Below are 24,917 nucleotides of genomic sequence, written 5' to 3'. Positions count from 1 at the left end.
TGTACCAAACCAGTGCCGCACCAGTGTCATCTGAGCCACACCAGTGTCATCTGAACCACATCAGTGCCGCCTGTGCCCATCAGTGCCACCTGTGCCCATCAGTGCCGCCTGTGCCCATCAGTGCCACCTGTGCCACACCAGTGCCGCCTGTACCAAACCAGTGCCGCCTGTACCAAACCAGTGCCGCACCAGTGTCATCTGAGCCACACCAGTGCCACACCAGTGTCATCTTTGCCACATCAGTGCCGCCTGTTCCCATCAGTGCCACCTGTGCCCATCAGTGCCGCCTGTGCCCATCAGTGCCACCTGTGCCGCCTGTACCAAACCAGTGCCGCCTGTACCAAACCAGTGCCGCACCAGTGTCATCTGAGCCACACCGGTGCCACACCAGTGTCATCTGAGCCACATCAGTGCCGCCTGTGCCCATCAGTGCCACCTGTGCCCATCAGTGCCACCTGTGCCCATCAGTGCTCATCTGCACCCCACCAGTGCTCATCTGCACCCCACCAGTGCTCATCTGCACCCCACCAGTGCTCATCTGCGCCCCACCAGTGCTCATCTGCACCCCACCAGTGCTCATCTGCGCCCCACCAGTGCCATCTGCGCCCCACCAGTGCCATCTGTGCCCCACCAGTGCCATCTGTGCCCCACCAGTGCCACACCAGTTCCACCTGCACCACTGCAGTGACGCCTGTGCCCACCAGTGCCGCCTGCTAATCAGTGACCCCAGAGCCACAGCAGTGCAACCAGAGCCACACCAGTGCCACATTTGCCCATCAGTTACACCTGCGCCACTGCAGTGCCACTAGTGCCCACCAGTGTTCTGCAGTCCAGCCTCACTAGCCACCAGTATGGCAAAAAATTTTTTTACCACCGAGCAGGCCTTCCAGAAACTATGGGCGTCTGATGACAGCTGTGAGGAGTCTCTGTCCGATTCCGATTCGGCCTATGAGCCCGTAACAGGAAGCGGGTCTGATACTGATTCAGAGGAGGAACCTGTGCCCGTTAAAAGAAGGTGTTCTGGCGTGGAGCAGCCTACTACTAGTGCAGTGCCGTCCACCTCGCAAGCAGTGCCGTCCACCTCGCGAGCAGTGCCGTCCACCTCGCAAGCAGTGCCGTCCACCCCGCAAGCAGTGCCGTCCACCCCGCAAGCAGTGCCGTCCACCCCGCAAGCAGTGCCGTCCACCCCGCAAGCAGTGCAACAAAGGTCAGGCACCAGTAGGGTGTCCTCTCTGCCCCAAAGGGATAGGGGCCATGCCAGCCTTCCCTATGGCCTTCAAAACCCCCTGTGGCTGCCTTCGAATTCTGGAGCATCAAGTATCCCCCCTTTCACCGCCCAACCAGGTGTACAGGTGAACACCGATAATTTTGACACGATTGATTTTTTTCATTTAGTTTTTACAGACGAATTATTGTCATCTATTGTGGCCCAGTGCAATCTCTACGCTCAGCAATTTATTCTAAGCAACCCCGATTCTAGCTATGCCCGCCCCTTTCATTGGAGAGACCTGACCGTAGAGGAGTTTAAAATATTCTTAGGCCTGACCTTCAATATGGGTCTCTCAAAAAAAAACAAAGGGTACGCCTATTGGTCTACCAAAGCCATCCACCACATGCCCGTCTTCTCATCCCGTATGCCCAGATCCCGATACTTCATGATTCTACGGTTCCTCCACTATAATGACAACACCCAGTGCCCTCCCCGAAATGACCCTGCTTTTGACAAATTATTTAAAATTCGGCCACTTCTAAATTTTTTTTCTGAAAAATTCCCCCAGTTATATACCCCTCAACAAAATATATCAATAGATGAGTCCCTTGTAAAATTCCACGGCAGGCTGGGCTTTAAACAATTCATCCCAAGCAAAAGGGCCCGATATGGGGTGAAGATGTACAAACTGTGTGACCGAGACACGGGGTACATCTACTCCTTCATTGTTTACGAAGGGAAGGACTCCCAACTACATCCCCCCGAATGCCCCGAATACATCGGAACAAGTGGAAAAGTCGTCTGGGAGCTCATCTATCCACTACTTGGAAAAGGATACCACCTTTACGTGGACAATTTTTATACTAGCTTGCCCCTGTTTAGAAATCTTTACCGGAGAGACACCCCAGCATGTGGCACAGTGAGAATAAACAGAAAGGGCTTCCCCCAAAAATTGGTGAATCAGAAGCTGAGACGAGGAGAGACGACGTCTTTACGGAACCAGGAGCTATTGGCTGTCAAGTGGAGGGACAGACGAGATGTCCACATGCTCACCACCATCCACAATGACACCTACGTGGAAGTCCCCAAAAGAAGCGGCCCAGTGCAGAAACCATCTTGTGTCTACGACTACAATTTATTCATGGGTGGCGTAGACTTCAATGACCAGATGATTGAACCCTATCTTCCCTCCCGAAAATCCCGTCACTGGTATAAAAAAGTGTCCATTTACTTTTTCAGTTTGGCCTTCTATAACTCTTATGTTATCTACAAAAAAGCAACACAGAATCCCGTTCCATATCTACTCTACCAAGAAGACGTTATCACCGCCCTTTTGTTCCCTGAAATGCCACCAGACATTCTTCGCACTGATTGCGTGAGCAGACTTCACGAACGGCACTTTCCTGACAAAATCCCCCCCCGTCGAACAGGTGCAGCCCGTCAGAAGAAATGTCGGGTGTGCGCCAGAGGAGGAGTCAGAAGAGACACAACAGTTTATTGTCCCGATTGTCCCTCCCAACCAGGCCTCTGTTTAGGTGCATGTTTCCGCCGTTACCACACTATTGAAAATTATTAGGTAAACAAAATTCAAATTCCCTGTCATTTTCCTCCACACCCCTTATGCCACTGCACTCTACATACCTCTGCCTTCTCCGGAACCGACCCTGGACTGTTTTATACGACCACGATTTTGCCTAATGCTAAAAATACCTCTGCTTTCTCTGGAACTGACCCTGGCTTGTTATACGACCACTCTTTTGCCTAACCCTAAACTGTACCTACATCTGCCTGCTCTGGAATTGACCCTGGACTGTTTGACCACGTTTTTTGCCTGCCCCTTGGATTGATCTTTTACCCTGCTATGCTAGTGGGAACACAGGAGTCTCACACATGTGAGGGGCTCCAGAATTGTTTTTCTGGATGAAAAAACTAATTTTTTAGTTTTCTCATTCCCAGATTAGGGTCTGGTTGCCCGGAGGCTTCAAAGAGATTTGGGTGGGAGAAGCCTCTACCCCTGTCCCCATTCTTTCCTGGCCTTACTACCAGGACCAATATTTTGGCACTGCTGGCTATGTACCGACTATGAACAATATTGCTGCCTGGACAATTCCATTCATTGTCGCTGACCACGTCCCTGCCTGCTGCCTGGATCAGGGCTCTCCTCCTGTGGACAATTGCACTACTAAAAACACAGGTAATCCTTTTTTTTGTACCCATTACTCAGCAGAATGTATTTTAGGGTGTAATTCTTGGTATGTACATGCTGTGTTAGAAATATGAAGGGCCTTCAAAAATGTGATAGATTGTAAGGAAATTGGATGTGTAATTTGTGTCCCTACAACACCTGATGGTGCTTCTTGGATGTTGGGTCTCTATGTGGCCAGGCTGTGTAAAAGTCTCACACATGTGGTATCGCCATACTCAGGAGGAGCAGCAGAATATATTTTGGGGTGTAATTTTTGCTATGTACATGCTATGTGTTGGAAATATCCTATAAATGGACAACTTTGTGTAAAAAAAATGCGTTTTCATTTTTTTTCCACATTTTCCAAAAACATCTGCAAAAAAATGAACTGTTCAAAAGACTCATTATGCCTCATAGATTATACGTTGGGGTGTTAGCTTTCCAAAATGGGGTCACTTTGTGGGCGTTTCCATTGTCCTGGTGCTCCAGGGCCTTCAAAAGTGTAATAGGTGGTTGAGAGATTAGATGTGTAATTTATGCTCCTAGAATGCTTGAAGTTGCTACTTCGGTGTTGGGCCTCTGTATGTGGCCACGCTGTGTAAAAGTCTCACACATGTGGTATCGCCATACTCAGGAGGAGCAGCAGAATACATTTTGGGGTGTAATTTTTGCTATGTACATGCTATGTGTTGGAAATATCCTATAAATGGACAACTTTGTGTAAAAAAAATGCGTTTTAATTTTTTTTCCACATTTTCCAAAAACATCTGCAAAAAAATAAACTGTTCAAAAGACTCATTATGCCTCATAGATTATACGTTGGGGTGTTAGCTTTCCAAAATGGGGTCACTTTGTGGGCGTTTCCATTGTCCTGGTGCTCCAGGGCCTTCAAAAGTGTAATAGGTGGTTGAGAGATTAGATGTGTAATTTATGCTCCTAGAATGCTTGAAGTTGCTACTTCGGTGTTGGGCCTCTGTATGTGGCCACGCTGTGTAAAAGTCTCACACATGTGGTATCGCCATACTCAGGAGGAGCAGCAGAATATATTTTGGGGTGTAATTTTTGCTATGTACATGCTATGTGTTGGAAATATCCTATAAATGGACAACTTTGTGTAAAAAAAAATGCGTTTTCATTTTTTTTCCACATTTTCCAAAAACATCTGCAAAAAAATGAACTGTTCAAAAGACTCATTATGCCTCATAGATTATACGTTGGGGTGTTAGCTTTCCAAAATGGGGTCACTTTGTGGGCGTTTCCATTGTCCTGGTGCTCCAGGGCCTTCAAAAGTGTAATAGGTGGTTGAGAGATTAGATGTGTAATTTATGCTCCTAGAATGCTTGAAGTTGCTACTTCGGTGTTGGGCCTCTGTATGTGGCCACGCTGTGTAAAAGTCTCACACATGTGGTATCGCCATACTCAGGAGGAGCAGCAGAATATATTTTGGGGTGTAATTTTTGCTATGTACATGCTATGTGTTGGAAATATCCTATAAATGGACAACTTTGTGTAAAAAAAATGCGTTTTAATTTTTTTTCCACATTTTCCAAAAACATCTGCAAAAAAATGAACTGTTCAAAAGACTCATTATGCCTCATAGATTATACGTTGGGGTGTTAGCTTTCCAAAATGGGGTCACTTTGTGGGCGTTTCCATTGTCCTGGTGCTCCAGGGCCTTCAAAAGTGTAATAGGTGGTTGAGAGATTAGATGTGTAATTTATGCTCCTAGAATGCTTGAAGTTGCTACTTCGGTGTTGGGCCTCTGTATGTGGCCACGCTGTGTAAAAGTCTCACACATGTGGTATCGCCATACTCAGGAGGAGCAGCAGAATATATTTTGGGGTGTCATTTGTGGAATATACATGCCATGTGAGAGAAATAACCTGTTATAATGACAATATTGGTATGAAAAAAAAAAAAAAAAAAAAAATCTTAATTTTGCAAAGAATTGTGGGAAAAAATGGCAACTTCAAAAAACTAACTATGACTCTTACTAACTACCTTGGAATGTCTACTTTCCAAAAAGGGGTCATTTGGGGGGTATTTGTACTTTATTGGCTTGTTAGGGTCTCAAGAAATGAGAGAAGCTGTCAGTACTTCAGGTGTGATCAAATTGTTCAATTTTCAGAAATTGGTACCAAAGCTTGTAGACCCTATAACTTTCACCCAGACTAAATAATATCCAAATTTTTTTTTTTTTTTTACCAAAAATATGTAGCAGTATGCATTTTAGGCCAAATGTATGAGGAAAATTACTTTTTTACAAAATGATATGATAGAAATGAAGAAAAATTCATTTTTTTACAAAATTTTCGTTCTTTTTTCATTAATAGCGGGAAAAAAAAAACCCGCAGAGGTGATCAAATACCACCAAAAGAAAGCTCTATTTGTGGGAAAAAAAGGACAAAAATTTCATTTGGTTACAGTGTTGTATGACTGAGTTATTGTCATTCAAAACGTGAGAGCACCAAAAGCTGAAAATTGGTCTGGTTATTAAGGGTGTTTAAGTGCCCAGTTGTCAAGTGGTTAAAGCAGGTTCCGTTCAGCCCAGGCTCATTCGCCTCAGAAGACATTGGAGCTGTGGTGTTCTTCCCCCCTGTGGTGTTCTTATTTATTTATTTATTTAAAGTGTTAAGGGTTAATTCCTGTCTGCTGTCCCATAGGCATTCCATGCTGTACTTCGATGCCTGTGATCAAGAAGCAGATTTTTTCTTGCATCAAGGAGCTCCCATGTCCAGTCATTCTGGACACGGGTCAACTCCTTCATTAAAACTATATTGGGTCTAACCAACTGCTGATGCCCCAAGACACATCTTTTTTTGGTATTAGAGGGATTTTAAATTTATTTGCACATGAAGAAATGAATGAGATAATTATAGTTTTGTTCCAAAAACGATTTTTCTTTACTGGAAGCAAACCTCTCCTCATAGCTAACTGAGTGGAAAATACTTATTACCTTGGCACTTCCCCTATACCAAATTATATAAAATAGGAACTCTTCCCAGATGTATGACATCATTCTAGGCCCGTGGGCTCAGTCACTGTTTATAACAGACTGGTGAAAGATAGAACAAGGAGACTCTACCTATTCTATTCTATTCTGACACAAACAAACTTGGAGTGCCACTCTAATGCCGCGTACACACGATCATTTTTCTCGTCGGGAAAACTGTCTGTCATGTTTTCTCATGGTCGAGAAAACCGGCCGTGTGTAGGCTCTCCAGCAGTTTTCCCGACGAGAAAACTGCAGAGAATCACGACGAGAAAATTTAGAACATGCTCTAAATTTTTCTCGTCGCGAATCGCTGCGGTTTTTTGCTCGGCAGTCATCCCATAGAGAAACACTGCTAGGGAGCCTACACACGGACGGTTTTCTCGACCAAGAGAAAACCTGTCGGGAAAACCGGTCGTGTGTACACGGGGGAAAAGGGACCAAGCCGGTCCTCGGTTTTCCCATCGGGTTTATTACTTACGATAGGAAATTATTCCTTCCACTAACACCAACAATGGGGTACTATTTCTTCCACTAACACCAACAATGGGGTACTATTTCTTCCACTGACACCAACAATGGGGCACTAATTCTACCATAGATAGGGCATTGTTTAGTCTGGACACAGCCCCCTTACAGTCTCTGATGAACTTTTTGTTTAGACATTTTGGAGACGATGGGTTAGACCCCTTTATAAACTGGGGTGTTTTTCAGGCGCTTTAGCATTACAAAAAGCGACTGTAAAGCGCCTGGAAGAAGCTGCATCTGCAATCCCAATGTGAAAGCTCGAGTGCTTTCACACTGAGGCGCTGCGCTGGCAGGGCGTCAAAAAAAGTCCTGCAAGCAGCTTCTTTGCAGCCCTTTAGGAGCGTTGAATCCACCGCTCCTAAAGCCCCCTTCCCATTGAGGGAGCCTTTTTTAATGTCAAAGAGTCTGAAAAACACCACAGTGTGAAAGGAGTCTTAGCGGCGCTTTACCAGCGTTTTTTGGGTGCTGGCTGTGTGAAAGGGCTCTGAAAGCACTCGGGCTTTCACATTGGGATTGCAGATGAGGCTTCTTTCAGGCACTTTACAGGCTTTTTGTAAAGCCAAAGCACCTGAAAAACGCTTGAATAACGCCCGAAAAACGCCCCAGTGTGAAAGGGGTCTTAGCGGCGCTTTACCAGCGTTTTTCGGGCACTGGCTGTGTGAAATGGCTCTGAAAGCACTCTGGCTTTCACATTGGGATTGCAGATGAGGCTTCTTTCAGGTGTTTTACAGGCTTTTTGTAACGCCAAAGCGCCTGAAAAACGCTTGAATAACGCCCGAAAAACACCCCAGTGTGAAATGGGCTTTAGAGTGTATGAAAGGCCCAAACCACTTTGCTGACAATGCGGCTGTCTGCTGTGCCCCCCTGTGCTCCTTCATCCAGAGTGGAAGCACTATAGTATAAGAGGTGTGTTACTGGCCAGATCACCCAATAAAAACAGAGGGAAAACAGCTTAAAAAAGTAAATGAATGCAGCCACAACATCTAATAATTGGTAAGCTGCAATATGTTACATTCTTGGTTTTGGGTTTAATAATGCTGCAGGCATCCAAGTACCAGTAGACATACTGGGCCAGATTCAGGTACATTTGCGGCGGTCTAATGTATCCCATTTACGTTACACCGCCGCAAGTTTTCAGCGCAAGTGCTTGATTCACAAAGCACTTGCCTGTAAACTTGCGGTGGCGTAGCGTAAATGCGTCCGGCGCAAGCCCGCCTAATTCAAATGGGGCGCGTATCATTTAAATTAGGTGCGTTCCCATGCCGAACGTACTGCGCATGCTCCGTTTTGTAATTTCCCGCCGTGCTTTGCGCAAAATGACGTCGCACCGACGTAATCTTTTGAACGGCGACGTGCGTTACGTCCTTTCCTATTCACGGACGACTTACGCAAAAAAAAAAAATTAAAAATTTGACGTGGGAACGACGGCCATACTTTAACCGCTTAAGCCCCGGACCATTTTGCAGCTAAATGCCCAGGCCAGGTTTTGCGATTCGGGACTGCGTCGCTTTAACAGACAATTGCGCGGTCGTGCGACGTGGCTCCCAAACAAAATTGGCGTCCTTTTTTCCCCACAAATAGAGCTTTCTTTTGGTGGTATTTGATCACCTCTGCTGTTTTTATTTTTTGTGCTATAAACAAAAATAGAGCGACAATTTTGAAAAAAATTCAATATTTTTTACTTTTTGCTATAATAAAAATCCCCCAAAAACATATATAAAAAATTTTTTTTTCCTCGGTTTAGGCCGATACATATTCTTCTACCTATTTTTGGTAAAAAAAATCGCAATAAGCGTTTATCGATTGGTTTGCGCAAGATTTATAGTGTTTACAAAATAGGGGATAGTTTTATTGCATTTTTATTCATTATTTTTTTTTACTACTATTGGCGGCGATCAGTGATTTTTTTCGTGACTGCGACATTATGGCGGACACTTCGGACAATTTTGACACATTTTTGGGACCATTGTCATTTTCACAGCAAAAAATGCATTTAAATTGCATTGTTTATTGTGAAAATGACAGTTGCAGTTTGGGAGTTAACCACAGGGGGCGCTGTAGGAGTTAGGCTTCACCTAGTGTGCGTTTACAACTGTAGGGGGGTGTGGCTGTAGGATGGACGTCATCGATCGAGTCTCCCTATATAAGGGATCACTCGATCGATGCGCCGCCACAGTGAAGCATGGGGAAGCCGTGTTTACATACGGCTCTCCCCGTTCTTCAGCTCCGGGGAGCGATCGCGACGGAGCGGCTATAAACGAATAGCCGCGCCGTCGTCCCGGATCGCTCCCCGAGAGATCCCGCCCGCCGCACGCAGCGGAGGGGGTCCCGATCGGACCCCCCACCCGCTAATAGGCAAGGGCGTATATATACGCCCTTCTGCCTGTCCGTGCCATTGTGCGGACGTATATAGGCGTGCGGCGGTCGTTAAGTGGTTAACATGGGCAGTCTAAATATAAGCCATGAAATAGCAGCCGTAAGTATACGCCGGGAAAAGCCGACTAGCGACGACGTAAGAGAATGCGACGGCCGCGCGTACCTTCGTGGATCGCCGTAAACAGCTAATTTGCATACCCGACGCGGAAAACGACGCGAACTCCACCCAGCGGGCGCCAAAGTATTACACCTATGATCCGAAGGCGTACGAAGCGGTACGCCTGTAGGATCGAAGCCTAAAGCCGTCGTATCTTGGTTTGAGGATTCAAACTAAAGATACGACGCAGCAAATTTGAAAATACGCCGGCGTATCAGTAGATACGCCGGCGTATTTTGACTATGAATCTGGCCCACTAAATTTAACGGAAAGGCAACTACAGTGGCTTGAAAAAGTATTCATACCCCTTGAAATTTTCCACATTTTGTCATGTTACTACCAAAAACGTAAATGTATTTTATTGGGATTTTAATGTGCTAGACCAACACAAAGTGGCACATAATTGTGAAGTGGAAGAAAAATGATAAATGGTTTTCCAAATTTTTTACATATAAATATGTGAAAAGTGTGACGTGCATTTGTATTCAGCCCCCTTTACTCTGATACCCCCTAACTAAAATTTAGTGGAACCAATTGCCCTCAGAAGTCACCTAATTAGTAAATTAGAGTCCACCTGTGTGTAATTTAATCTCAGTATAAATACAGCTGTTCTTTGAAGCCCTCAGAGGTTTGTTGGAGAACCTTAGTGAACAAACAGCATCATAATAGAACACACCAGACAGGTCAGGGATAAAGTTGTGGAGAAGTTTAAAGCAGGGTTAGGTTCTAAAAAAATATCCCAAGCTTTGAACATCTCACAGAGCTCTAGGTTCAATCCATCGTCCAAAAATGGAAAGAGAATGGCACAACTGCAAACCTACCAAGACATGGCCGTCCACCTAAACTGACCGGCCGGGCAAGGAGAGCATTAATCAGAGAAACAACCAAGAGGCCCATGGTAACTCTGGAGGATCTGCAGAGATCCACAGCTCAGGGGGGAGAATCTGTCCACAGGACAACTATTAGTCGTGCTTTCCACAAATCTGGCCTTTATGGAAGAGTGGCAAGAAGAAAGACATTGTTGAAAGAAAGCCATAAGAAGTCCCGTTTGCAGTTTGCGAGAAGCCATGTGGGGGACACAGCAAACATGTGGAAGAAGGTGCTCTGGTCAGATGAGACCAAAATTTAACTTTTTTACCTAAAAGCAAAACGCCATGTGTGGCGGAAATCTAACACCGCACATCACCCTGAACTCACCATCCCCACCGTGAAACATGGTGGTGGTAGCATCATGTTGTGGGGATGCTTTTATTCAGCAGGGACAGGGAAGCTGGTCAGAGTTGATGGGAAGATGGATGGGGCCAAATACAGGACAATCTTAGAAGAAAACCTCTTGTGCCCTGTACACACGATCAGGTTTATCCGATGAAAACGGTCTGATGGATTTTTTCATCAGATATCCGATGAAGCTGACTTTCATCAGTCGTGCCTACACACCATCAGTTAAAAAAACGATCGTGTCAGAACGCGGTCACGTAAAACACAACAACGTGCTGAGAAAAATGAAGTTCAATGCTTCCGAGCATGCGTCAACTTGATTCTAAGCATGCGTTGATTTTAACCGATAGATTTCCCCACAGACGATCGTTTTTTTTCCATCATTTTTTTAACCATTAGATCATTTTAAAACAGGTTCTAAGTTTTTTCACCGATGGGAAAAAAACTGATGTTGCCCACACACGATCGGTTCGTCTGATGAAAACGGTTCATCAGACCATTTTCATCAGACAAACCGATCAGGTGTACGCGGCATCAGAGTCTGCAAAAGACTTGAGACTGGGGGGGAGGTTCACCTTTCAGCAGGAAAACGACCCTAAACATACAGCCAGAGCTACAATGGAAGGGTTTAGATCAGAGCATATCCATGTGTTAGAATGGCCCAGTCAAAGCCCAGACCTAAATCCCATTGAGAATCTGTGGCAAGACTTGAAAATTGCTGTTCACAGACGCTCTCCATCCAATCTGACAGAGCTTGAGATATTTTGCAAAGAAGAATGTCCCTCTCTAGATGTGCAAAGCTGGTAGAGACATCCCCAAAAAGACTTGTAGATGTAATTGCAGTGAAAGGAGGTTCTACAAGGTATTGATTAACCACTTAAGGACCGCCTCATGCACATATACGTCGGAAGAATGGCACGGCTGGGCACATGTACGTCCTGTACTAGTACCCAGCGGCGCACTCCCGCGATCCAGTCTGAAGCTCTGTGACCAGGACTGCGGGACCCGCGGACCCGTTTGCCGCTGGAGTCCCGCGATCGGTCCCCGGAGCTGAAGAACGGGGAGAGCCGTGTGTAAACATGGCTTCCCCGTTCTTCACTGTGGCGGCGTCATCGATCGTGTGTTCCCTTTTATAGGGGGACACAATCGATGATGTCACACCTACAGCCACACCCCCCTACAGTTGTAAACACACTTCAGGAAACACATAACCCCATCAGCACCCCCTGTGGTTAACTCCCAAACTGCAATTGTCATTTTCACAATAAACAATGCATTTTTGGCTGTGAAAATGACAATGGTCCCAAAAATGTGTCAAATTTGTCCGAAGTGTCCGCAATAATGTCGCAGTCACGAAAAAAATCGACGATCGCCGCCATTAGTAGTAAAAAAAAAAAAAAAATAATAAAAATGCAATAAAACTATCCCCTTTTTTGTAAACGCTATAAATTTTGCGCAAACCAACCGATAAGCGCTTATTGCCATTTTTTTACCAAAAATATGTAGAAGAATACGCATCGGCCTAAACTGAGGAAAAAAAAACATTTTTTTTATATATTTTTGGGGGATATTTATTATAGCAAAAAGTAAAAAACATTGGCCCAGATTCTGAAAGGGCTTACGACGGCGCAACGCCATTTGCGCCATCGTAAGTCCTAATCTGGGCCGTCGTATCTATGCGACTGATTCTTAGGGCCCTTTCACACTGGTGCGTTTTTGTCACGTTTTTGCAGTAAAAATAGCGCTATTAAAACGCTCATAAAACGCTCCCCATGCCCCCTCCATTGAAATGAATTAAAAACCACTATAAAAACGCGGTAAAAATGGAGCGTTAAAATCGTGGTAAAACACAGAGATTTTACCGCGTTATTACCGCGTTTTTAATTCATTTCAATGGAGAGGGGCATGGGTAGCGTTTTAATATCGCTATTTTTACTGCGAAAACGCGGCAAAAATGCACCAGTGCGAAAGGTCCCTTAGAATCAGTTACGCATAGATATGCATTAGATCTGACAGGCGTAAGGCTCTTACGCTGTCAGATCTTAAATGCAATTTGTTTTTCCGCCGCTAGGTGTAGCCTCCGTCGTTTTCCCAGTCGTTTATGCAAATTAGCTATTTACGCAAAATTCCCGAACGTACGCGCGGTCGACGCAGTGAAGTTACGTTTTCGTATCTTTTGCGACGCGTAAAGTTGCCCCTGCCATATGTTAAGTATGGCCGTCGTTCCCGCGTCGAAATTTAAAAATTTACGTTGTTTGCGTAAGTCGTTCGTGAATGGCGCTGGACGCCATTTACGCTAACATCGAAGCCAATGACGTCCTTGCAACGTCATTTCGCGCAATGCACGTCGGGAAATTTTAGGGACGGCACATGCGCAGTACGTTCGGCGCGGGAACGCGCCTAATTTAAATGATCCACGCCCCCTACCCGGATCATTTGAATTAGGCGGGCTTGCGCCGGGGGATTTACGCTACGCCGCCGCAACTTTACAGGCAAGTGCTTTGTGAATAAAGCACTTGCCCGTAAAACTTGCGGCGGCGTAACGTAAATGAGATACGTTACGCCGCTGCATTTTTACGCAAATCTACCACAATCTGCCCCATTGCATGGGGCAGAGGTGATCAAATACCACCAAAAGAAAGCTCTATTTGTGGGGAAAAAAAGGACGCCAATTTTGTTTTAGAGCCACGTCGCACGACCGCACAATTGTCAGTTAAAGCTACGCAGTGCCGAATTGCAAAAAGGGGCAAGGTCCTTTAGCTACATTTTGGTCCGGGTCTTAAGTGGTTAAGGGGAGCTGAATACAAATGCACACCACACTTTTCACATATTTTATTTGTAAAAAAAATTGAAAACCATTTATCATTTTCCTTCCACTTCACAATTATGTGCCACTTTGTGTTGGTCTATCACATAAAATCCCAATAAAATACATTTACTTTTTTGGTTGTAACAAGACAAAATGTGGAAAATTTCAAGGGGTATGAATACTTTTTCAAGGCACTGTATCTACAGGCAAATGTCTTGCTCTTTTTGCAGAACAGGATGCAAACTGGTACACCAGATTTCCCGGTACCTCCAGTTTCTGTGGCAGCTCTATGTGGGTTTCCTGCCACTTTCTGTACAGGAAATAAAACTCACCATGACCAATAGTGAGGGTGAATCTTTGCATCGGGCACCCAGACAACAATAACCGCCTGCTTCCTGATTGTGCCTCAAGCTGGCAGGAGAAATAAAAAGAAAAAAGAAAAAAAATGATTCCTTCATCCACCCAAGCAAAGAGGATGGCACAATCCCTCCACCGGGACCCGGCATTATTAGAATACACTGAATAGCAGCTGCACCTAACAGGAGTGCTTACAATGATCAGATTTTATTCATTTATGTAAGGCCTTTATACCAAAAAGAAAAAAAATATCTGTTGCTGTACCAGCCTAAAAAAGTGTTAGGTGGAGTTCAAGCAGAACCTAAAAGCATAAAATATATTGCAGCTTACAAATCATTAGATGCGGTCGCTGCATTCATTTTCTTTATTTTAGGCTTTTTTCCCCTCTGTTTCCTTTGTTTTCACCTGGTGATCTGGCCAGTAACATACCTCCTGTATTAGGCCCCTTTCACACGGACGGATAGAATGGTGCTTTTAGCTGCGGATTCTACCGCAGCTAGAAGCACACAATGCTTTCCTATGACACCCTTCACACACTGCGTTTAGCTGCGGTTTCGTTACCTGCGGTTTGGTGCGAATAGAAAAAAAGGAATTGAATGCGTCCAGGTGCGATTTGGCGCACCTATCTGCACATGACCGCAGGTAATCGCAGTGCACTGTGTCAGCTGCGTTTAGCATGAATCTTGAGAGGGAACTCCACGCCAAATTTTAAATAAAAAAACGGCATGGGTTCCCCTCCAAGGGCATACCAGGCCCTTGGGTCTGATATGGATTTCAAGGGGAACCCCCGCATGCCGAAAAAACGGTACATTGTACCCCTACCCATTTACCCGGAGGAAAACATGTCAAAAAAACGCACTACACAGGTTTTAAAAGTCATTTATTAGGCAGCTCTGGGGGTCTTCTTTGGACTTTGGGGTCTCTTCTTCTGCTCTCCGGTGCCTTCTTCCTTCTGCCGGGCTTCTCCACTATCTTCTTGCAGTTCTTTTACTAGCGGGGGGGGCCCGGTCTTCCGCGTCATCTTCTCCTCTCTTCTCCGGTGTCCCTCTGCCGGGCTTCTCCACTATCTTCTTGCAGTTCTATTACTAGCGGGGGGCCCGGTCTTCCGCGTCATCTTCTTCCCTCTTCTCTGGTGTCCTTCTGCCGGGTTTCTCCGCTATCTTCTTGCAGCTTTTTTACTAGCGGGGGGGCCCAGTCTTCCACGTCGTCTTCTTCCCTCTTCTCTGGTGTCCTTCTTCCCTCTTCTCCGGTGTCCTTCTGCCGGGTTTCTCCGATATCTTCTTGCAGCTCTTTTACTAGGGGGGGCGGTCTTCTGCATCGTCTTCTTCCCTCTTCTCCGGTGTCCTTCTTCCCTCTTCTCCGGTGTCCTTCCCTCTTCTCTGGTGTCCTTCTTCCCTCTTCTCCGGTGTCCTTCCCTCTTCTCTGGTGTCCTTCTTCCCTCTTCTCCGGTGTCCTTCTTCCCTCTTCTCCGGTGTCCTTCTGCCGGGTTTCTCTGCTATCTTCTTGCAACTCTTTTACTAGTGGGGGGGGGGGGGGTCTTCCGTGTCGTCTTCTTCTCTTTTCCTGGGTGTCCTTCTTCCCTCTTCTCCGGTGTCATTCTGCCGGCTTCTCCACTATCTTCTTGCAGCTCTTTTACTAGCGGGGGGGGGGGCCGGTCTTCCGCGTCGTCTTCTTCCCTCTTCTCCGGTGTCCTTCTGCCGGGCTTCTCCACTATCTTCTTACAGCTCTTTTACTAGCGGGGGGTCCCGGTCTTCCGCGTCATCTTCTTCCCTCTTCTCCGGTGTCCTACTTCCCTCTTCTCCGGTGTCCTTCTGCCGAGCTTCTCCGCTATCTTCTTACAGCTCTTTTACTAGCGGGGGGTCCCGGGCTTCCGCGTCATCTTCTTCCCTTTTCTCCGGTGTCCTTCTTCCCTCTTATCCGGTGTCCTTCTGCCGGGTTTCTCCGCTATCTTCTTGCGGCTCTTTTACTAGCGGGGGGGCCCGGTCTTCCGCGTCGTCTTCTACCCTCCTCTCCGGTGTCCTTCTTCCCTCTTCTCAGGTGTCCTTCTGCCGGGTTTCTCCGCTATCTTCTTGCAGCTCTTTTACTAGCGGGGGGGCCCGGTCTTCCGCATCATCTTCTTCCCTCTTCTCCGGTGTCCTTCTTCCCTCTTCTCCGGTGTCCTTCTTCCCTCTTCTCCGGTGTCCTTCTGCCGGGTTTCTCCGCTATCTTCTTGCAGCTCTTTTATTACGGGGGGGCGGTCTTCCGTGTCATCTTCTTCCCTCTTCTCCGGTGTCCTTCTTCCCTCTTCTCCGGTGTTCTTCTGCCGGGCTTCTCCACTATCTTCTTGCAGTTCTTTTACTAGCGGGGGGGCCCGGTCTTCCACGTCATCTTCTTCCCTCTTCTCCGGTGTCCTTCTTCCCTCTTCTCTGGTGTCCTTCTGCCGGGCTTCTCCACTATCTTCTTGCAGCTCTTTACTAGCGGGGGGGGGGCCCGGTCTTCCGCGTCGTCTTCTTGCCTCTTCTCCGGTGTCCTTCTTCCTTCTTCTCAGGTGTCTTCTGCCGGGCTTCTCCGCTATCTTCTTGCCGCTCTTTTACTAGCGGGGGGGCCCGGTCTTCCACATCGTCTTCTTCCCTCTTCTCCGGTGTCCTTTTTCCCTCTTCTCCGGTGTCCTTCTGCCGGGCTTCTCCACTATCTTCTTGCAGTTCTTTTACTAACGGGGGGCCTGGTCTTCCGTGTCATCTTCTTCCCTCTTCTCCGGTGTCCTTCTTCCCTCTTCTCCGGTGTTCTTCTGCCGGGCTTCTCCACTATCTTCTTGCAGTTCTTTTACTAGCGGAAGGGCCCGGTCTTCCGCGTCGTCTTCTTCCCTCTTCTCCTGTGTCCTTCTTCCCTCTTCTCCGGTGTCCTTCTGCCGGGCTGCTCCACTATTTTCTTGCAGTTATTTACTAGCGGGGGGGCCCGGTCTTCTGCGTCATCTTCTTCCCTTTTCTCGGGTGTCCTTCTTCCCTCTTCTCCGGTGTCCTTCTGCCGGGATTCTCCAGTATCTTCTTGCAGTTTTTACTAGCGGGGGGGCCCGGTCTTCTGCGTCATCTTCTTCCCTCTTCTCGGGTGTCCTTCTTCCCTCTTCTCCGGTGTCCTTCTGCCGGGATTCTCCAGTATCTTCTTGCAGTTCTTTTACTAGCGGGGGGGCCCGGTCTTCTGCGTCATCTTCTTCCCTCTTCTCGGATGTCCTTCTTCCCTCTTCTCCGGTGTCCTTCTGCCGGGATTCTCCAGTATCTTCTTGCAGTTTTTACTAGCGGGGGGGCCCGGTCTTCTGCGTCATCTTTTACCCTCTTCTCCGGTGTCCTTCTTCCCTCTTCTCCGGTGTCCTTCTTCCCTCTTCTCCGGTGTCCTTCTGCCGGGTTTCTCCAGTATCTTCTTGCAGTTCTTTTACTAGGTCCCGGTCTTCCGCGTCATCTTCTTCCCTCTTCTCCGGTGTCCTTCTTCCCTCTTCTCCGGTGTCCTTCTGCCGAGCTTCTCCGCTATCTTCTTGCAGCTCTTTTACTAGCGGGGGGTCCCGGTCTTTCGCGTCATCTTCTTCCCTCTTCTCCGGTGTCCTTCTTCCCTCTTCTCCGGCGTCCTTCTGCCGAGCTTCTCCGCTATCTTCTTACAGCTCTTTTATTAGTGGGGGCCCGGTCTTCCGCGTCGGCTTCTTCCCGCTTCTCTTCTTCGATGTTGACACTGTGCTTCCTCCCGCTGTAATGACAGGTGCGTGGTGCGCAATGATTTATATAGACCTCTTATGACATCACAGTCCCATCATGCTTTGGGTGGTGGAGACATAAGGGGGCGGATATCACCCAGTGACCCCGCCCCCTTATGTCGTCACCACCCGGAGCATGATGCTTTTGGGTTTATTACTGCTTACAGCTTTAAAGTATAACCAAAGGCAAAACTTGTGTTTTTTAAGTTTTGGATAAATTGAAGACGAATTAGACCCCCTGTCAGTTTTTTTATAGCTGTCTATGTCCCCGTTAGGGAGATTCCCCCTCTCTATTTGTACCATTATCATTGAAAGTAAAAGAAAATCCCAAATTTTGGGTTGCTCCTGAAAAAGTAAGGGGAAATCTTCCAATGGGGTCACTAGTTCTGGTAACCTGGGGGGTCCCCAAGAGATTTCCTTCATTTGCAAGGATTTCCTCCCACTTCCTGTTTGGCTAAAGAACAGGAAGTGAAGGGACACAGATGACGAAAGAAAAAATCTGACAGGAGTGTGTTACTGGCCAGATCACCAAGTAAAAAAAAAAAAAAAAAAAGACAAAAGGTCTAAAAAAAAAAGAAAATTAATGCAGCCACCACATTATAAAAAAAATGCTATGTACAGTAAATTAAAAGTTTTGTGTTTTCATTTTAGAACGCTTTAAGCATGAATTTTATTTAACCCCTTTGTGACCATTCTATAGCCGAATGACGGCTACAGCGCGGCCGCACTTTGCCAGGGGACAGTCATATGACGTTCTCCCGTGCTTGCGCTTCCTGCGCACCCCCTGCGGCACGCATCATCAGTGATCTGTGATTGGGGTAAAGAGCTAATCTTTACCATGTGATCAGCTGTGTCCAATCACAGCTGATCACGGATGTATGCAGGATTTGCCGGTTATCGCCAGTCCTCCCCTCAAACTGACAGGGCGTGTTGAGAGGAGAGCTGAAAACTGGCAATTCCACGCAGGGGGCATCTGCACTGACAATCAGGGTACTGATCATCAGTGTCCTGTTCAACAGTGCCCACCAATGCTGCCAATCTGTGCCCACTAGTGAGTGAGTGAATGACTTGTATAGCGCTACACATGCAAACTAAATCCCCTCTAGGCACTTTTTTGCAGCCAGGTGCGGTCATTTACTGGCTGGTACGGTCATTTACCCCGTAGTATCTTGGCACGCTTGGGACACACAGTCGTACACACATATATACTGGGCCAATTTGGCCAGGATCCAATTAACCAACCAGCATGTCTTTGGAGTGTGGGAGGAAACCGGAGTACCCGGAGGAAACCCACGCAGACACAGGGAGAACATGCAAACTCCAAGCAGATGGTGTCGTGGTCGGGTTTGGACCCTATTGCTGCTAGGTGAAAGTGCTAACCAGGACATCACTGTGCTACCCATTTTTAATTTTAATTCCTATGGAGTGTGCATGTTCTCCCTCTTCTTATAGTGATGCCTATCAGTGTTGCCTATCATTTGCGCCTATCAGTGCCCATCAGTGCAGCCTATCAGTGCTGCCAATCAGTGCCCCTCCTTTAGTGCCACCCATCAGTGCTTCCAATCAGTGCCATCGGTGCTGCCAATCAGTGCCACTCCTATTAGTGCCGCCCATCAGTGCTACCTCATCAGTGCCAATCAGTGCAGCCTATCAGTGCAGCCTCATGAGCGCACATGAGTGAAGGAAAAAAATGACTTATTTACAAAATGTCATAACCAAAACGAAAGGAAATAAAAAAATCGAAATTTTCAGTATTTTTTCGTTTGTTTAGCAAAAAAATAAAAAACCCAGTGGTGATTAAATGCCACCAAAAGAAAGCTCTATCTGTCTCCAAAAATTATAAAAACTTAGTTTTGGGTACAGCGTTGCATAACTGTACAATTGCCATTCTAAGTGTGACAGCGCTGAAAGCTGAAAATTGCCCTCAGCAGGAAGGGGGTAAAAGTGCCCAGTAGGCAAATGGTTAACTATCCACTTTAACAAAACTGGAATTAAAATGAAAAATGTTTCTTTAACCTGTGAGAATCATTATATTCTGTAACATGTTACCAGAAAAAGACATAAAATCTCTTGTAAGTACAGATTCATGACTCATTGATCCTCCTCCCAGCTCCGAGAAGAAGGTTTCATTTGCTCATTTCCTGCAAATGATTCACAGAATAAGTGGAGCAGAATAAGGAAAGGACACACTTCAGATGGGGGACAGACCTTCACTGTTTCCTGAAAGTCCCATAATCCTTCACTTCTGTCTGCGTGGGCAAAAGTCTGACCCCGATCTATATTCGGGAAGAGTTTATAAAAAGCATGCAGTAGATAAATAATAATAATAATAATAATGAGGGCTCTTGTAGATTTTCCTGCATTTTGACATGTATTTGATATGCATATCATTGGCAGAGCCAGTGCCAGGACAAGGTCATGCAGCGCCCAGGACGAAGATGTCAAACTGCGCCCCCCCAAAAAAATCTATGTGTCAGCAAAAATCCCCCCAAGCACTACTCTGCACGCTAACCCCCTAAGTATATATTTTCTTTACAAGTCAAAATTCTCCCCAAACAAAAATAACCCCCCCCCCCTGCTGAAATCCCCCCAGAAAACTTTGATGCCCATCCCTCCTCCCAGATCCAATGCTATCTCTACCCAAATCTCTCCTCCTAAGACTCCCCCCCCCCAAATTACCCATTCTAAAACAAATCCTCTGCCCCTCAAAATTCCCCACAGAGCACAATACCCCCCCCCCCCCCCCAGTGTTGCCAACCTACCAGATTGAAATTTACTGGCACGACACCCGAAATTTACTGGCTTTTCACAAAAGTTACTAAATTACATTTGTAGGTGCAAATTTCAGTATTTAGGCTACAAACAAGTACGCTAGGCAAATAGCAATGTGATTTAAAGTGGTTGTAAACCCACTATTTGGACTTTTACCTACAGGTAAGCCTATAATAAGGCTTACCTGTAGGTAAGGAGAATATCTCCTAAACCTGCACGGTTTAGGAGATATTCCCCCCGCAATGCGGGCGGCGCATGCGCAGGAGGGAATCCACGGCTGAAGGACCGGCATCTGCCGGACCCTGCCGCTTTTAAATCTCCCGCGCGCACGCGCGGGAGTGACGTCATCGCCGCTCCAGCCAATCACAGCGCTGGAGCGGCGATACCCGGAAGACACGCCGGAGCAAGATGACATCCTGCTCGGCGTGGACCAGGTAAGTGGTACACACCTCGTTCCGAGGTAAGTATTTCATAATAGGCTAGTATGCGGTGCATACTAGCCTATTATGCCTTTTGCGTTGCAGGTTTGGGGGAAAAAAAAAAAAGTTTATGCGGTTTACAACCGCTTTAAGGTAGATATTAAGGTAAAAAAACATATTTTTGTTATTTTTGATATAATAAGGGCAAACTATTTAGTCACATCACCTCCTGCCCCCATCCCCCTCTGCCACCAACACCCCCTGCCTTCACCCCTCTGTGCAGTGCCACAATCTCTCTCTGCCTCCAATCTCCCCCAGGCCCCCTGCCTCCACCCCCCTCTTCGGTGCCACCAACAACCCTTGTCTCCATTCCCCACCCTCTGCGGTGCCACCATCCCCCTCTGCGGTGCCACCAACACCCCCTGCCTCCAATCACCCCCTGCCACTAACACCCCCTGCCTCCAATCACCCCCTGCCACTAACACCCCCTGCCTCCAATCTCCCCCAGGCCCCCTGCCTTCACCCCCCTCTGTGGTGCCACAATCTCCCCCTGCCTCCAATCTCCCCCTGCCTCCATCCCCCTCTGCGGTGCCACCAACACCCCCTGCCTCCAATCACCCCCTGCCACTAAAATCCCCTGCCTCCATTGCCCCCTGCCTCCACCCCCCTCTGCGGTGCCACCGCAGCCACCATCACCCCCTGCCTCCAATCTCCATGCGCAGTTCCAAGCCGAACGGATCTCGGCTATTTTTACTGGCACATTTCCGCAACCACAGACATTTCGGAACGGGGGAAAAAAGTGCCCGTTTTTACAAACTGTCCGTAAAAATACGGACGGTTGGCAACACTGCCTATTTTTCCCATGAGCACAAACCCTCCCCTAGCACAAATAATTTCTTTTACTTTTTTTATTGGATATCTCCCATAGCAGAAAGTAAAAAAAAAAAATATATATAGTTTATGTTTTCGCTTATATAATAAAAAATAAAAAAAGCCAGTGGTGATCAAATATCACCAAAAGAAAGCTCTATTTTGTGAATTTTTTTTTTTTATTGATTTAAATTGCATACCGTGTTGCATGACTGCTCAATTACCAGGTAAAGTAGCGCAGTGCTGAATAGCAAAAAATGGCGCGGTCATGAAGGGGAGTGGACAATATTATATATACCCGACAAAATGTTACCATCGCATGCTCTTTGTTACATGCACTGCATGCCAGTGTCCTGAGGGGTAGGTGCATTTGTTTACTCTGTACAGTAAAACCTTGGTTTGAGAGTAACTTGGTTTGAGAGCGTTTTGCAAGACAAGCAACATTTTTAAATAAATTTTAACTTGATATACAAGCGATGTCTTGATATAAGAGTAGAGTCATGTCACAACTGAGTATAAAAAAGAAGAGAGGAGCCTCTAAGTGTAGCAATATGGTTACATTTAATGAAGGTACAACATTTAGCAACTTATTGCTACACTTAGAGGCTCCTCTCTTCTCTTATATACTCTGTGGCTCCTGATGGATTTTCTTCTAATCCCCTTGTGGAGGCTTCCATTTGTGAATGGACATTTAATGGTTACACAACCTCATTGCTATAATCTTTTTATATGGACTATAAACTGAAGGACCTATGAATAAATGGTTGCGGAACGAATCATCTGAGTTTCCATTATTTCTTATGGGAAAATTTGCTTTGATATACAAGTGCTTTGGATTACAAGCATGTTTCCGGAACGAATTATGCTTGCAATCCAAGATTTTACTGTATATGGTGACAATAAATATCAATGCACCTCAACATGCGTTGGGGTACAACAGGTAACGCCCACATGTGATGCCGAGCCTCCATGATTGAAAGAACTGAAATGCGACGAATGAAAGGAGTGGGCCAGGGAGAGTAAGACTGGGGATGAAGGATCTAGCAGGGGTCTCCATACTATGGCCCTCCAGTTGTTCAGGAACTACATTTCCCATCATGCCTAGTCATGTCTGTGAATGTCAGAGTTTCACAATGGCTCATGGGACGTGTAGTTCCGCAACAGCTGGAGGGCCGTAGTTTGGGGATCCCTGAGCTAGATGATGCCAGACGTCCTCCAGCCAAGCAATGAGGTTGGCTATACCTGGCTTGCTGCAGTTTCTAATGCACACTGTGAGAAGCTACAGCAACATTCTATGGCCCAGATTCACAGAGAGCAAGGCGCACATTACGCGGCCGTAAGGCAAACACTGTACGCTACGCCAACGCAGCGCAGAGAGGCAAGCATGGCATTCAGCAGGCCAGTGCTCCCAACGCTGTGCCAGCGTGGCGTGGGATTCGAAGGCGCATGTCGGCGTAGGTGGAAGTGGGCGTGAACCCATGCAAATGATGGGCCGAGCGCCAGACGGGTATGTATCACAAACAAACTACGCATTCGCCATGACGTGGACGCAAGCACATCACCCCCATGCGCATGCTCACAACCACGCCGGCAAAACTGCCTAAGCTACGCCGGATCACTGCGTACGCCGTGAACATAACGTACGACCAGCCAGACACACGTCCAACGCACAATACGCCGGCTTGTGTTCCCTGGTGTAGACCTGTGCATGTCTGTTGCTGGCTGCACCTCCTTTATGGGGAATAACTTTACGCCGGACGTACAACTTACGCGCACCTCGCGTAGCATGCGCCGGGCACACGCACGTTCGTGAATCGCCGTATTTCCCTCATTTGCATGTTTGAATGGCTAATCAATGGGAGCGCCACATGCGTCCAGCCTAAATGTGCGCCCACCCTACGCCGGCGTGTGCAAGCTATGTCGGCGGGGTGTAGCCTGTTTTTAGGCGCATATTAGTTTGTGGGTCTGGCGCACAGATACGACGGCGCACATTTGCACTTACGTCGGCGTAACTTGTTATACGTCGGCGTAAGTGCTTTGTGAATCTGGGCCTATGTCTATATCATACCTACTTCTGAAAACCTTATTAAAGCTGGACAACTGCCCACTCACCCTCTCTTGAAGTGCGCGGCATAGGCGCTCTGAAGTGCCGCTTCCAGGAAGTAGCTGAGCTCAAAGTCAGGACAGGGTGAGCCTCCTTTAGTGTTCCTCGAGCTGCTCATGGTCTAGTAGTTAAAGGAGAGAGAGGGGGGTGAGAACTACATGTGTGCAAATCAGGAAAATAAATCCTAGAGGACTACACATAATCATCAATCACAGGGGTCTCCAAACTTTCTACACAAAGGGCCAGTTTACTGTCCTTCAGACTTTAGGGGGGCCGGACTGTGGCCTTTGCAAGTACAAAAAAAGTCTTGATGTCAGTGGGAAAAAACAGTGCCCCATCATTGGTGTCTATAGGGAGGAATTGTGCCCCATCAGTAGTGTCATTAGGAGAAATTGTGTTCCATTATTGGTATCATTGGGCCCCATTGTTGCTGTCATTTGGAGGAATTGTATTCCATCATTGTTATCACCTGGCCACATAGTTGGTGTCATTGGGGGGAATTGTGTTTCATCACTGGAATCATTGGTCCCCTTTGTTAATGTCATTGGGAGAAATTGTGCCCCATCGTTGGTGTCATTGGGCCTCATTGTTATTAGGGGTGCAACGGATCGTCACCGATCCGTGATCCGAACGGGTCACCCCGTTCGGATCGGCACACCACGCGATCCGCGGAGCGCTCCGGAGCCTCGGCCGTAGGAAAGTCCCCGGCTTAGGCCTAGCTCCGGAGCAGCGGCCATCTTGCTCCACCCCCGTGTGCTTGTCAGAGCACAGCGTGACACGCCTCCCCGCCTCAGCGCGCTCACTACAGACCCGGAACTGCCTGCAGTGCAGACATGTGGAGACAGCATCGGTGAGCTCTGCACCTGCAGGTAGGAGCTACACCATCACCTGGGAAGCATGTCTGTACACCAGGGTGGAGGGGGTGGATAGTGATTAGGTGGGTGTAACAAGATTTTTTTTTTTTTTGCTGATCCGTAAATGATCCGATCCGTGACTCCTGATCCGAGGATCGATCCGATCCGTGATTTTTTTGATCCGTTGCACCCCTAATTGTTATTGTCATTGGGAGAAACTGTGTCCCATTATTGGTGTCACTGGGAGAAATAATGCCCCATCATTGGTGTCATTGGGAGGAAGTGTGTCCCATCATTGGTGTCATTGGGAGAAATTGTGCCCCGTCATTGGGGTTCATTGTTATTGTC

The 24,917-nt window shown here is 47.0% G+C and overlaps 1 protein-coding gene across 3 annotated transcripts in view; it reads right to left on the bottom strand.

The window, feature by feature from the left end:
- The window catches only part of TTC7A (tetratricopeptide repeat domain 7A), a 489,583-nt gene that overhangs the window by 400,328 nt on the left and 64,338 nt on the right, over window positions 1-24,917 (bottom strand). For all 3 annotated transcript variants that reach the window (XM_040351571.1, XM_040351572.1, XM_040351573.1), the window contains one exon: window positions 23,724-23,836. In XM_040351571.1, the coding sequence (XP_040207505.1) occupies window positions 23,724-23,836 (113 nt within the window). The remainder of the gene's footprint in view (window positions 1-23,723; window positions 23,837-24,917) is intronic.

The sequence above is a fragment of the Rana temporaria genome, chromosome 4 (assembly GCF_905171775.1).
Source record: "Rana temporaria chromosome 4, aRanTem1.1, whole genome shotgun sequence".
NCBI classification, from domain to species: domain Eukaryota; kingdom Metazoa; phylum Chordata; class Amphibia; order Anura; family Ranidae; genus Rana; species Rana temporaria.
This window is presented reverse-complemented; position numbering and strand designations above follow the sequence as displayed.